This window comes from Amyelois transitella, chromosome 15, assembly GCF_032362555.1.
Source record: "Amyelois transitella isolate CPQ chromosome 15, ilAmyTran1.1, whole genome shotgun sequence".
In the NCBI taxonomy this organism is placed as follows: Eukaryota; Metazoa; Arthropoda; class Insecta; order Lepidoptera; family Pyralidae; genus Amyelois; species Amyelois transitella.
Genome location: NC_083518.1, coordinates 10,765,814 through 10,781,099, shown reverse-complemented (window position 1 = coordinate 10,781,099; position 15,286 = coordinate 10,765,814). Strand labels below are relative to the sequence as shown.

At 35.9% G+C, this 15,286-nt stretch overlaps 1 protein-coding gene across 1 annotated transcript in view; it reads left to right on the top strand.

The window, feature by feature from the left end:
• LOC106137955 (visual system homeobox 2) overlaps positions 1 to 15,286 on the top strand; it is a 103,664-nt gene that overhangs the window by 23,812 nt on the left and 64,566 nt on the right. The window contains exon 2 of the mRNA XM_013338915.2: positions 7,227 to 7,280. Coding sequence (XP_013194369.2) covers positions 7,227 to 7,280 — 54 coding nt within the window. The remainder of the gene's footprint in view (positions 1 to 7,226; positions 7,281 to 15,286) is intronic.

Below are 15,286 nucleotides of genomic sequence, written 5' to 3'. Positions count from 1 at the left end.
ACAAAAGGCACCAAAGGGCCTCATGGGCCCGTGCATATTTTACATAGTACCAACATAGTATAATAATAATAATAAAAAACATAGTATATGAATAATATTACTCTCACAGAATTCCTGGAACAAAATTTTTGTTCCATCATCTTCCCGACCATTTTGCATGTTTGCATTATTTCTATGATTGTTGTTTTCTTAGCGGCGTTACTTCAGAGCCCTGGGTCCCCTTTCTCACCTAGGTAATTAAACGCTGTTACTACAACAACAAAATTGAGTAAACGAGGTGCTTCAATTTTTTGCATTTTTCGCGGAATCGCATGACATGATGTTATGATAGGCGCCGGCTCCTACCATTGTCAGGATCGAGCGCCCGCTATTACTGCTCGTGACGAAGCGAAAATCATTTCATAGAAATTAATTAAAGTTATTTGAACTCAACTTAGAAATTCTTCTGAAAAAGTTGAGACAGACTTCTAATGTCAGTGTCAAATAAAATTGCAAAAAATAATCTGTGGATGCAAAAATTTAATTTTTTTTTTAGTTCTTCTGGCATGCCAAATTGTAATAACACTAAAGCCTCAAAGAGCTTGTAAAAGGTATGATTTATCAAATGAATGATTTAAAAAAAATATATCTACACTTAAACATATTATTCTAGTTATGATGCTTATTCAAAAATCCCAAAAAAGGAAAGTCGCAATGAATTACATAAAATATATTTAGTAACCTACATATATGATGCACAACCATGCCAACGTTTTCTTACGGGACAAATTGCACAGATTGAGTTAGCCTCGAAGTAAGTTCGAGACGTTTTTCGACCCGAACCTCAAGCATCAGTCAGACGCTCGACAAACGTTAACAAAAGGATCGGATTACCATTGAACCACTTATTGGCGTGTCAAAATACTCGCAATAAATTCAATTGCGACTTAGGATCGAATTATAAGCGCTTTTGTTCGGGGATTAGCGCGGCGAGGGCGTTCTACACCTCACGTAATTGAAATAACTCCGCGCGATACAAGGCGACACCCACCAGTATACACGGATCTTCCACACCCCGCGCTTTTACTACTAATGTAGAACTTCTCCGGGCAGCTAATCAATGACTTGAGGGTCAGACGAGATTGGTTGCAGTGCATTCTTGCAGGATTACAAGTTGGGCGACCGACCCTGCAATTAAGTGGGTGATTGGATATTAATTTATTGCCCCTAATGCCGATTCTATGCATTGTTGGCAGGAATGGAATATGATGGCATGTTTTTGGATTTAATTAAATTTCTTCGTCATTGTGTGGTTTATGAACAGATATGAATTAGGTAGAGAGTTTTGTATGTATCGAAGTCATTATTTATCAATCAACAAGATAGGTGGAAAGAGGTAGTCTCTGCCTACCCCTCCGGAAAAGAGGCGTGATTTTATCTAATGTAATGTAACAGGATAGGTAATATTGTGTGATTAATGGCACTTATACTTATTTACATTATAGAGATTATGATACCTAAATATGTACCTATTTGTTATTTTTTATTACTTACTACAGTAATATTACTTATACCTACTTACATACATACATACATAAAATCACGCCTCTTTCCTGGAGGGGTAGGCAGAGACTACCTCTTTCCACTTGCCACGATCTCTGAATACTTCCTTCGCTTCATCCACATTCATAACTCTCTTCATGCAAGCTCGGCGGTTTCGGGTACTTTTGACCTGATCCTTTACCTACTTACATCAGAAAAAGAATAAACAAGTGATTGAAGCAGACAAAAAACAGTTCCATTATCCCCTATATTTTTATGTAAAAACTCAAGTAAATTTAATATCTCTTCACAGTTAAACCACTGAACCGATTTTGATTACATTTGGTAATAATAAAGTTCAGACCTTGGAAAAGGACACAGAATATTTTCAGTAAATAATACCAAAGACATTTTAGTTCTAATACTTATGTCATAATTCAATATGCTACACATATGTACATACTCGTACATTGCGTGAGAATCTCGCGCCGTGTAAACAGCGCGAAACGTGTCGTGAATCCCAATGCGAGACAAGATGGCGGCCGCGTGCTAATGAATTGTGGCGCGAATTAACACATTGCTCCAATAATAAACGACAGGTTAGTTGGTCCTTCGTCGCTGTTATGCCGGACTAGTAAATTGTAGTTTTAAAGTTTATTATATGATGTCGCTATTTGTTTCTTCAAAATTTTGCAATAAGAACGTAACTTAAATAAAGTTGCTAAGCAGAAAGAAATTATTTATTATGTTTATAATGATGTATAACAACACTTGCACGCGTTATAAGGTTTCAATAACAGAAATCTGATTTTCTATAACATCGTTCAAACGTTTTTATCTTTCATTCAAAAATTCACATTTATATCCCTTGCGGGGTAGACAGAGCCAGCAGTCTTTACTTACAGGTTGCTAACCCATCGCCTAAAAGAGGAATCTAAAGTTTATACGCCAACCCCTTAGTCACCTTTTACGACATGGATATATGGGAAAGAGATGGAATGGTCCTATTCGTTTTAAATTGTTACCGGGAACCGCACGGCACACGTTTAGATATCTTAGATCAAAACGTTAGTTCACTTTGTTAATCAAATTTTTTTTAATTCCTACGATTCGGTAAAAGTATATATTAATATTAATTGAAATAGCAATACACCATCGAAAAATCACAAAAAAAGCAAAGCAATAAAGAACACAGCATAACTACATTAAAATAAATTATGTTGATTATATTACACACACCGTGTGTATTCAAATCTATTTAACATCAAGTGACTCGTTTGTCAATCTATTGTAACACTTTTCCTTTATAACATTTAATCGTAAGAGCGGGTATCCAATTTGATGAGTCTACATAATGTATTGATATGTAATCATCGTCTAATCGGACATGTCTATAATAATTCGACTGTATGATCATCAACATCATGTGGTCTAGTCATCGTCAGTTTAGATGGGACGAGTGCGATGGTCGTGTGCGAGTTGTACGGGCGAGTTTAGAAAAATAAAATATTTGTGTGAAATTCTCAAAAGCTTGCATAAATTGTAAGCCAAGAAAAAATAATTCTTTTCTTGAAAAAATAATAATAAAAAGACATTTTGCCTACCTAAATATCATTTTTCAGTATTCCAAATAGGTATTTGATTAGGTACATATTCCTTGCGGGATAGACAGTGTCAACAGTCTTGAAAAGATTGAAAGGCCACAATCAGCTGTATGGTTGAATGATATAATTGAGATTCAAATAGTGGTAGATTGATAGCCCATTGTCTACAAAAAACATCTTAAGTTTACTGTTTAATTATTATTTAGTATGAATCTAGAAGAATTCTTGGTTGGTACTTACTAGCATTTCAATTACATAATCACAATAGCTATTAATCACAAGAGAATCTATCTAAGAAAATTAAAAACAAAAATAATTAAATTTTCTTCTTCTTTCTCCCTTCTTTTTATTTTTCTCTTATAAATTTATTTTTTCATATAAATCTACACTCGTGCCAGTCGACTCGGCCAATGTGAACCGTTCCTCCACTTTTATGCCCGCCACGGCTGCCAATTAAATCCGACATGTCTGTTAATTAAGCGGGAATTTGATACAAATCCCTAATTGAGCTTCCAATCATGAAAATTTAATATTCCGCTGTGTGTAAACATGTTCCGATACTGCACTATTTGATGGTATAATGAAGGATACACAATGAATGTTACCACTAATATGCTTTGCATTTGCTTGTAAAATTATTATAAACCAGGTTTTACCCTCAGCTAATTTAGCGTCATCTACAAAAAGCGACGAATTAAACGCCATCTAGTTACAAAAAGCGACGAACTTAGCGCCACCACCAAATCAATACAGGTTTTTTAGCAAATCCTACGGGAACTATAGTTTTTACCGGGATAAAAGGTACTCCATTACCTCCTTTGGACTTAATTATATGTGCGTGATCTTGCGCAGCTGATGACGCGTATGTCATTACTCTAATCCGCCACTTTAGTATATCTGTTTCAACACCCACGTTAGAAACGATACTAAAATTTACATTATCAGTCTATCATTGACTCAATCACTTAGAAAGTCAATAGACTTAAGGATGGTCTTAGTGTGTGACAGCAAGAGGCCAGAGAGCCCTCTGTTCGAGTGTCTTTGTTTACAACAAACCTCGGAAACTTGACGCCTTTTGTGCATTTTTTATCCGAATGTGTGTCCCGGACATTCGATACTGGGGCTCACGCGCGATTAACTAATTATAAGGAATTAAATATTGCATATAAATTTTGCTCACTTTTTATGTGTAACTTCAAATGTTGTTTTATATCTAAAATGTTTTCGCCGTTTTTATATCTGTGTCTCACGAGAATTGTTATAAATTCGAATAATAAAATTTTATGATAAATGTTTAAATCGGATATATTTCGCTGGCTCCAAAACTTATTAAAATTAGTTGTAAAAATTTAAATATTAACCATTAGATCATGATTCTGTATTCTCATTTATATTTCAAAAGATATCTGTTGTTATTTTTAACTAATAGCAAGCCAATTATTCTGAAAAATTCTATTGAAGTAATGTGCACAGTTTGAGTCAACAGTTTTTATGGCTTAACACATGCCAATGCCATACATACATTCATACGTCACGTCTATATCCCTTATGGGGTAGACAGAGCCAACAGTCTTGAAAAGACTGAATGGCCACGTTCAGCTATGTAGCTTATTGATAGAATTGAGATTCAAATAGTGACAGGTTGCTAACCCATCGCCTAAAAAAGAATCTCAAGTTTGTAAGCCTATCCCTTAGTCGCCTTTTACGACATCCATGTAAAAAAGGTGGAGTGGTCCTATTCTTTTTTGTATTGGTGCCGGGAACCGCACGGCAATGCCATATGCAATTTAATGGTCGACTAAAAATTATAAAAATATAACTCGTTTCAAACGCTTGTTTGTTCAGTTGCACTGGCCACGGCGTGCGCGAGCGCATGGACTTCCGTCACTTCACACGGACATCGCAGAACATAATACTACTTTCTGACATGACAATGGAGGCCGTTACACGCACCGGTCGCTGTATTTATTTACATTTAGTAATTGAGGAAGTCTTTAACTTTTTCCATTGTGACTCGAGAAATGGCTGGTCGGTTAGTTAAATGGAGGCAAAAGTGCGCGAACACTTTTAAGTGTCGGACATTTTCTTACGTTATTTGGTGGTCGTTTCTTTTAAACTCATTTTCGGGAAGGCATGTAGATCACCTACCTAATATTCTATAATATTGGACACTTGAGATTTCCAAATGTTTGAATCGATCAAAGCGGACTTTAAACTTTCGTGTTGCATTATAATTTTTTATAAATAATACAGGTTATTATAATAATTACCTGTATTATTGACACGTAACGAACGACATATACATAGATACTGTCTAACGAACGACATTTTTACCCGGGGCCAATTCGTGAAGCAGTTAAAATTAAAAGAAACATCCGAACAATTTCAACAGGGACGATGGATTTTAGTTAGGTATCTTTGTCACATTAAAATGACAAAAGTCGTTATTTGCTTTAAATAGCGATTGGACTATATTTTTTTTTTGCTTAGAACATATATTTATTAGAGTATTTATTTACTTATTAAAAAGAGCAGAAGTATTTATGTGTTATAATAATAATAATAATATATCTATATAATTCCTAAAAACTCTATTTAAATCAAATAACAAAGACAGTTAACGATTGATATTGTTATGTCAATAAACAGGAACGAACACGTCGGATCAAAAAGGAACAGCACAACTAAGCTCAATGCCAAATTCTTCCATTGTCTAACGCTCGCGAAATTTGATTTGTCCCTATTTCTGCCTTCCACATTTTGTTTCGTCAATTCTATAGGTATTCACGTGGCCATAGTTTTTTTACGTTAGCGCGCCGGTAACCCAATCCACAATAGAGAGGGTATAGCAAGATATATCTGACGTAACACAAGACGGTAAAATAAACGTGGAACAATGGTCAATTGAGGTTTTGTGAGAGTTTGAGTGGGTCAGATAGATTTGGTGAACTGAAGAAAGGCATGCGGGCAATTCGTTTTAAATTTTTTTTTATAAGTCATTTTTTATTTTTTTTTATAATATTTTATTGTTGAGAGAGATTACTTGTAAGTGCCGCTCTAAATTTACAAAAACCTAATAAAAACTAAAGGTATTCTACATTAAAAATTATCAAATATTAATTTAATATGGGTTTTTAATTAATATTTTGATAATTTTTGATGTAGATACATTTAGTATTTAATATGGGTTTCAATTAATATTTTGATAATTTTTAATGTAGATAGATAGATACCTTTAGTTTTCCAATAAAACAAACAATCGCCTTAGTTTGAGATCTCATCTTAGTTGATCAACAAAATTAGTTCTATCAAAAAAATAAATCCTGCGAATGACATAATAAGGTTAGTGAAAATGCTGAATGACCTAATGATGCCACAGGGCCGGCTTCGGATTCCCGCTGACAAGGCTATGGGAACTGGTAATTTGAAATATATATGACTATTTAGTAATAAAGTTTTAATAACAAAGTACTTAAGTATAATTTAAGAAAAAGTCGTTGATAGTTGCTTGGCATGGCATAGGTACCATCAACGCTGAACATTTAATAGTTGTAAATATATGCTGAAAAAGATTTTATTTATTTTGACCAAAGTAAAGGCCAATCTATTTTTTTATTACTAGCTACAGGACCCTACTTTGCAGAGTCCCTTGAAATATATTTTGTACATAATATCTATTAATCTACGAGAATTAATTGAGTTAATTATTTAAGAAAACTGCATCCAAATCCAAACCTAAGTAACTCAAAAGAAGAAATCTTAGAGACGTACGTGAAGTAACAACTCCATGTGTTTATGTAGACTGTAATTTCTAAAAGTTATAACTCGCATATATATAGGCCGATAATTACATCTGCCATTATAATAAATAGAAACAGCATAAAATATTTAGATTAAAACAAAGTGAATCTTTTTTTAAACAATAAGTATCATAAACATTTGTCGATTAAGTATGATACCTACACAATATAGTAAACAGTTTTAAAATAAATTTCTAACTTGGCAACACTAGCGGTCTCGTCGGCCGCAGCCAGGAGACTTACAGTGCAATTGTTGCGTAATGTAATTACCATCTTAATTAGTGTAATTGTTTGTCCGCAGGTTTCCCGCAAATCAAGTCGCCCTACAGTCCCACCAGCCAGCCGCATCTTACAGGTCAGTTTTTTTAAAATAAAATCTTCCTTTTTGATAAGTAGGTTGGTTTGGGAGAACACATTAATTAAGTAAAATTTTAAATAAAAGTTATTGGATATAAATTAAGTACCTATCTATTTTTATTAAAGAGTGACATTTTCCAATTTTAAAACGTTTTAGTTTTATAAATAACTTTTTGAAAAACCTGGGATTGCACAAACAGTTAATCAATTTTACTCTTACTTATTACTTTTTAATTTTCAATCATTGCTCTCGATGTTTAAGAGTGAGACCGCATTCGAAGCCAGCTTATCGAGCATAACGTCGCGTGAAGCTAGACAATACATTACCAGTGATTTAGGAAAGTGGCTGAGGGCCGGGGACACCCCGCGCCCCCTCCCCCGCCCCGCACCCCTCGCCCGCCTTTGTTTCAGTAATGAATCCGCCAAACAGCAAGCACCGCGCAGTCGCCAAACACCGACCCGTAAATCATACGCCATCCGACCCGAGACCTAAATCCGACCCTGTCTCGAACATGCAAGATACAAAGTTCAACAACCTCCAACCAAAATACGACGTTTTAGATATATCTATGGAAATTTGCTTAGGCAAGGCTTAGGAAATCTCGTTCAATGCAATTTATGGAGGTCGCGGTAAAGATGTAAATTGGCAAATTATACCATGCCGTCATGTCTTTATATAGAGTTTTTGACATACAAGAACAATATATCTGATGGAAGTGGCTAGTCTATCATTCCCCGCGTGTGTTCGCAACCCCAACCTGTGAAAAGCGCTCACAAAACAAACCACCTGGCTCCCGCCCGGCAGCCATTTGTAAAAATTGCCTTCGCCGCCATTTCTACGCGGGAATTTCATATTTGGAACGCCGCGGGGAACGTAGATTTGACGTTTTGCCATCATGGCCGCGCTTTTTTTATTGTTTCTAAAACAATGCACGTGCGATGGCCGTTTGCAAACTCTTTGTTTAGAAGCCGCCATTTTTAATTTGGAAATTGGGGTTTGTATTGTTTTCCAGCTGAAAGTCAAGTGGCGAGAGGCCACAATGGTCTTGGACCCTATTGGTCGTTATTCGCTGTTCTTTGAAATGTGCCCATAAAGTTTAATTTGGAAGGAGCTAGCTTAGTTTATAATCAGCACTGGTATTTAACCCATGTGCGTTACAATTCACATTTTCTTATGAACCTTTATCTTTTAATTTGTTATTGCTAAAATTGTCAAAGATTGATGTGCAAGTGTTAGGAGAGTAAGAGAAGTTTTGTGTTTGTAGTGTTAACGAATTGTGCAATAATATTGTTACAAACATACTTTCTCTACATTTATTCAGTAAGTACCGGATCACAGACTATCACACTCCAGATTAAGCGAGTATTTATTCTGTATCGCTTCTTCCTAAGGCGACGATCATTTGCTCCAAGCAGAAAATGTTTATATTATAATAATTAAAATGTTTCTTCACTTCAACAAAGTGGTAAAATGAAGCAAGATAAAAATATAAACTCCCCAAAAAAAGACCAACTTCCTAACGCCACAGCGGCATGTAACACTTTTTCTCTTGAAAAAAAAAACTGTTAGTTTTACCGGCGCCTGTAGTTCGTATGGGGCAAATCAAACTTGACAGCGTTTTTTGTAATACAGTAGCTACATGTCACCTCACCCTCACTGTTATCACCGCTACTTTAAAGTTCATTATCACTTAATTTCGTTTACTTTTAAGGATATTGGGTGTCAGAGAGACCGCTAAGTGGCGACAGGTTGGAATAACAAGCGTTATAAACATGAAGATTGACTTCTTTGAGGAAGCTAAGTTTTATGTTTTGCAGATGATTTAGGATGAATGAGGTGTGATGGTATGTGATATCATGTTTTTGAGATTAGTTAACTTTGTTTCAACACTATTCAAATTCAAAAGTTTTATTCATTATTATGAGACGTTTCATTTATTAAAGACTGCTTTGGAAGTATTGGCATTGTCCGGGCTCTATAAAGTTTATAAAATTACCAGGTGTTTCTCGAGTTGCTTTAACGAATAGAAAGGATGATAGCCAGGTAAATAAGACCTTTAGGTATTTCTTTTCTTCCTCCTGGCTTTACTCCCAGTTACATCCTCACCCCTCTGGAGAGGAGCCATGGAACATGGACCATTATATTAGGTGAGTCAGGAGTTTAGACGAAGCGACTTCCATTTAACCTCCGCAACCTTTGCAAGTAAACCTAACCCGTACTGGATCCATGGTTACACATCCAGTTGCCTGAATGTGTTTCCTCACGATTTTTTCTCTTAGTAAGAGCATCGGTTAGTATTCAAAGTGTATTACTATGCGTTCTTATCATAAATCGCTTACAATTGACAAAGTTTACAAAGGATTGTGACATCTGATAATCATCTGATTTAGAAGTTCTCTGTTGGACAATGAAGTCAATGGGGGGCGTCCGGCTCATTCTTGTGTCTTCTGACAGGTCTTACCTGGTACTTAACCAATGTGATTCGCATTATCCTATTATCATGCTTCTAATTTACGATCTTGTCAGAAATCGACACGTTATAAGATCATAACTACGGCACGGTAATATAGCAGTAGTCGGTTCAATCAAAAATCTGTCAGCGCCTTCGAGACTTGTGATAATTCGGGCTTGGCCACCAAAGGGAAGATCTTCCGCCGGGCTAGGTGTGATGCCTGAGGACACCGCGGCTCCGACGATATTGTGTCGGAGGTTGTATATATATATGCTCCAATCCGTGAAATCTTTGCTTGCGCGATTCAGACTTTTCGCTGTTTTTGACTGATAGCGTCGCGGGATTGGTTTTTATTACTTGTGAAGCAGAAACATTTACTTTTTTGTCTTGGAAAAAAAGCGCGTCGTGTATCTGTTCAACATAAACCTAAAAAGAAACACCGAAACACCGAATCTGAACTAATAAAAACAATGTCAAACGCGTCAACCTAAACAGTAACCCGAGCCGCGACAATTAGTGGGCCACATGTTGTCGCAACAGTCGCCACTTCTAAACGCGACACACCCGCCGGCTGGGAGCGGTCATCTGACGCAATTAGTGGGCGGATGATAGTAATGGGCACTTTGGCAAGATATGCTTACGGAGATTCGATACATACTTACATACATATAATCACGTCTATATGCCTTGCGGGGTAGACAGAGTCAATAGTCTTGAAAAGACCACGTTCAGTTGTTTCGCTTAATTATAGAATTGAGATTCAAATAGGTAGATTGCTATTCAGATAGGTTGCTACTCATTGACTCAAAGAAGAATCCTTACGATATCCATGGGAAAGAGATGGAGTGGTTTTATGTGTTTACAAGAAAAATATGACGGCTTCTGTGGCGCCGCAGCGGTAGTGCGCTTGTCTGTGACACTGAAGGTCCCGGGTTCAAATCCCGGTCATGGCATGATGAGAAACGAACTTTCTCTGATTGGCCTGGGTTTTGGAGTTGTGGATACAAATATTAGTGTTTATTATAAAATAAAGTATCATAGAGTTAGTTTCTCGTAACACAAGTCTCGAACTTACTTCGACTCTTAACTCAATCTGTGTTATCTGTCCGATATATAAAGTTATTTTTTATTATTACGAGTATTATATATGTACAAATCAATGATTTGATTGATTATGAATTAAAACATACGAAAATAATTGTTTATCAAGTTAACGCGACCGCATCTCAATAGATATCTTATATCGTCATCTCGATGGCAGCGTGGCTCGCAAATCGAATCAATTACTGTAATGCATTGGAGTGCAGCACAAACACTTGATGTGGGATGTTCTGACACGTGAGGGTCACTGTCACCCTATTTATCACATCTTTATACCTGACGGGGTGGACAGAAGCAAAGTGACAAGACTCAAAGGTCGCACGTGAAGGGTTAATGATGAATTGAGATTCGGAAATTGACAAATCAAAATTTCAGTACACTCTGTACATAAATCTTTTTAAAATTGGCAATCCATAAAATATATATATATATATATTTCTTTTTTCAATATTAAATCTCATAAATATATAAATCTCCCGTGAACAATGTATTCTCCCGTCCACATTATATTCTAAGTATAATTTAATATTGTGAAGTTGACGTTGTTAAAGAAAATGCTGCAGTGCAGTTTGTTACCGCTTCTTCTGCACTGACGCCTTGGAAGCGGCAGTAAACTTAGTTTTTAAGTAATATATTTGACGTCAACCAAGTTGTTAAACCATACGACAATTATTAAGCGATATAATAATATCCTATAATAATGAATAAAAAATTTTGAATTTTTGAATTTTGAATTTTGACAGTTGATGCGTTATAATATACATATTAATTTTCATACACAAGTTATTTGCTTTTTTATTTTTCATTATATTTGTTCCCCCACGTCGCTATTGTTGTAAGTAACTATCAAATTAATTAAATTATCAAAAATCCTTAATTAACGGACCAAAAAAAATTATTTTCGGAATAAAAAAATGATTAAATAACATTTCCATGAGATGCCAAAGTTAAGCAAAATATTTATCTACGGTTTTTATAAGTATAACCTCCGGAAAACATGTACAAAAAAGGTGAAATTTTTTTTCTTCTATAAAAATCAATCGCCTGCCTAATATTTTAAGACAAAACATGGCTAATATCATTCACAGGTTGTAAAGATCAAACGTTATTCAAATGACGTCATGAGGACCCAATAAAACGTAAAGCTGGCTCTTCACAGGCCGGCGATCACAGGCTAACTACAAAGCTTTAATGAGCAGGCACTTTCTCTCATTATAATTGCTAATGACGACGGGACGTTATTAAGGAACTAAGTTTATGATAGGGCTTTACTCCCGTGAGACTTCCCAGAAGGAAATATATGCTTGTATGCGAAATAAGTTTGTTTGTTTGTTATATCTTAATTTTACAAGTAGACTGAGGTTGATCTCTGCCTACCCCTCCAGGAAAGAAGCTCTTTTTTGTATATTACATAAAAACATACATAAAATCAGGCCTCTTTCCCGGAGGGGTAGGCAGAGACTACCTCTTTCCACTTGCCACGATCTCTGCATATTTCCTTCGCTTCATCCACATTCGTAACTCTCTTCATGCAAGCTCGGCGGTTTCGGGTACTTTTGACCTGACCCCTTACCAGGACGTCCTTAATTTTGTATATTTATGTAAGTAAATGTGCCTTCTGCCTTTGCTATATTTCTTAAATGAGTCTAGTTATTATTGCACTTTACTTAACCAAAAAAGATTAACGATAACGATACAAACTAATAAAGTAAGTAAGAATAAACCTAGTGTTGTGATGACAAAAAAGGTTGGGCTTAAAATTGTTTCTACTCGTAATATTCTAATGTCATTTTTTGAATAGTGTTTTGTTGGTGCCTCGTTTTGTCAGTGGAAAAGAAAAAAGACCGTATTTTCACAATCTCTGTATTTTATTTATTCCTGCCGCTATAAAGGGGCATTTCTGGAACAAGAAAAGAGTCTACCGGGCATAAGGAATCCATAACACCTAGTGCCGTGTGGTTCACGGCACCAATACAAAAAATGAATAGGACCACTCCATCTCTTTCCCATGGATGTCGTAAAAGGCGATTAAGGGATAGGCTTGCAAACATGGGATTCTTTTTTAGGCGATGGGCTACAGCAACCTGTCACTAGTTGAATGTAGTGGCCATTCAGTCTTTTCAAGACTTTTGGTTCTGTCTACTCCGCAAGGGATATAGACGTGACCATATGTATGTATGTATGTATGTATAACACCTAGTACACCTTAGAGGCTAACTACTCTTACAAACCTATAAAGCAGGCACTTTCCCCCATTATAATTGCTAATGACCACCACGGGGCCCTGCCAAGGAACTGGAACCTCGTTAATTGGGCGTCCTATCGGCACTCAAATGATTATGCCATCATCGGCCGCGGGCCGTGTAGGGGTGGGGTTTTGTAAGCAAAATGACAGTTTTAAAAGTTTCTCGCAAAATGCCTGAGTGACGTCGAGCATTACTCAGTACGTGAGCAAGCTTATGATAGCAAAATGTCAGCGTCTGAAATGCATTGACGTCATCGGGCAATATAGTGCTGGGCGGGCACACGTCTGATAGAAAAAGAGGTGTAACAAATTTAGCTGTTTTGTTTGGATGCAGTGTTTAACATAAGTGTAACTCTTCAGTGCAAAGGTAGGCACTGACTACATTTTCCCACAGTCCACGATTCCTGCATACTTCATCTACATTCATTACTCTTTTCGAGCAAGTTTTTCGGTCTCGGGTACTCTGTAGGTACTGCTCCTCTAAGCTTTTTAGGAACATTGAAACTAATCATTCTTAAAGGAATTCCTAAAAGAAAAAACGATATCTTTTCAGTTGCTACGATCTCTGTATATTTATTTAAACACACTAAAAAAATATTATTACGGAGTAGACATTTCGCTACCACAGTTCAACATATCCCTATTTTCAAATAATGTGACGCTGCCTGCCCCCGAGATGGCGGGGCCTTTTGTCTTCCAGGTTATTGATTGTTATTTACTTGCATATATCTCCCACTCGGCGGGAATTAATTGATACATCCGTAGAAATGTGAATAAATATTCAAATGATGAATTGGCAAAGTATATAATCAGTGTAGCAGCGGTAATAGTACTTAAGTTACCTTTTGTATACTGTTTTCATAGTGTGTATAAAATTGACGGGAAAAAATGTATTGAAATTGAGACTGGACCATTTTATTAACTCTAGAGTCAAGGCTGACCTGTAGATAAATGGTCTTATAGGGTGGAGGTTGGTAAACATAAAAACATAAGAGTAACTAAATTAAACGTATACTTTGACATTATCACAAGTTTAAGTATTTAGCTAAAACAGATGAAAGAAAAAAAAAACGATAGTTAAATTAAATAATTATTTGATTAATTTATTAAGTTAGAAAATTTTTAGTTAAAAAAAAATCAAGTTACTAAAAATGCAATGAAGTCATGAGGTTTGAAAAAGTCCAATAAAGTCCACAACATCCACTCGCGGCCAACGGAACACGAGCTTGGAAAGGGCGTAAAAGCTCCGGAAAGCTTCCAATACCTGATTGCCTAAGTGGCAGTTACTGACCCCGCCTACCCCCCCACCCTCCCCCCTCTATCGGAAAACTCAACGGAAGGTAATATTATTCTTGTTCTGTAGAATAAACGTGAAAGAGAGCTTGTTATGTTTTTAACGCTATAATGCGGAATTCGGTTTTAGTAAATGTTATAATTACCTTACACGGATCTAGTTTAGGTTTTAAGGAACAAATTATAATACAATACTTTGGTCGACTTTCATATGTAAATGTTACAAGTAACAGTAACTTGGACCAAGGTCCAAGTTACTACAGAATTTTACTTTCACAGTCTAATTATTTAGATATAGTTAGTACGAAAAAATACTTATTTAATCAAATCTTAGGCTCAAAAAAGCGTCTGAGAAATCATACACGTAAATATACACTAGTTCACACGTAAAGATGAGAGAGAGATTAGTTTTTATATAAGTATGCTCAAAAGAAATTGTTATGTAGTCTTAATTTTTTCAGCTATTCTACAAAAAGGGTTTCCGATATCCGGCCAAAGTGGCAGTTACTGACTCCCCGTCCTTCTCACAAAAAACCGCGCGTCCAATGTAACCCGACCATTATATTTTCATGCTACGATGCCCTTTCCAAGACAATTTCATTGTTAAGTAACTACATACAATATTAAGGGATGTGAAACTCAAATTGTAAGAAGACAACAGAATTTTATATATGCTCAAGTTATTATAAATAATGATTAATGCCTTTTATACTGCCTAAGAACAATAGACGTAATTATACATATGTATGTATGTATCTACGATTTCTGTTTAAGCCGGCTAGCAAATCGAATATATTTTTAACAGTTGACCGTGGCTGTAAGTCTTGTGATATTAATGACATACATTTTAAATGTATGTATTACTATCAGTGAGACATTTCTTTCTAAATTGTCTATCTGTTCAGTTAACAA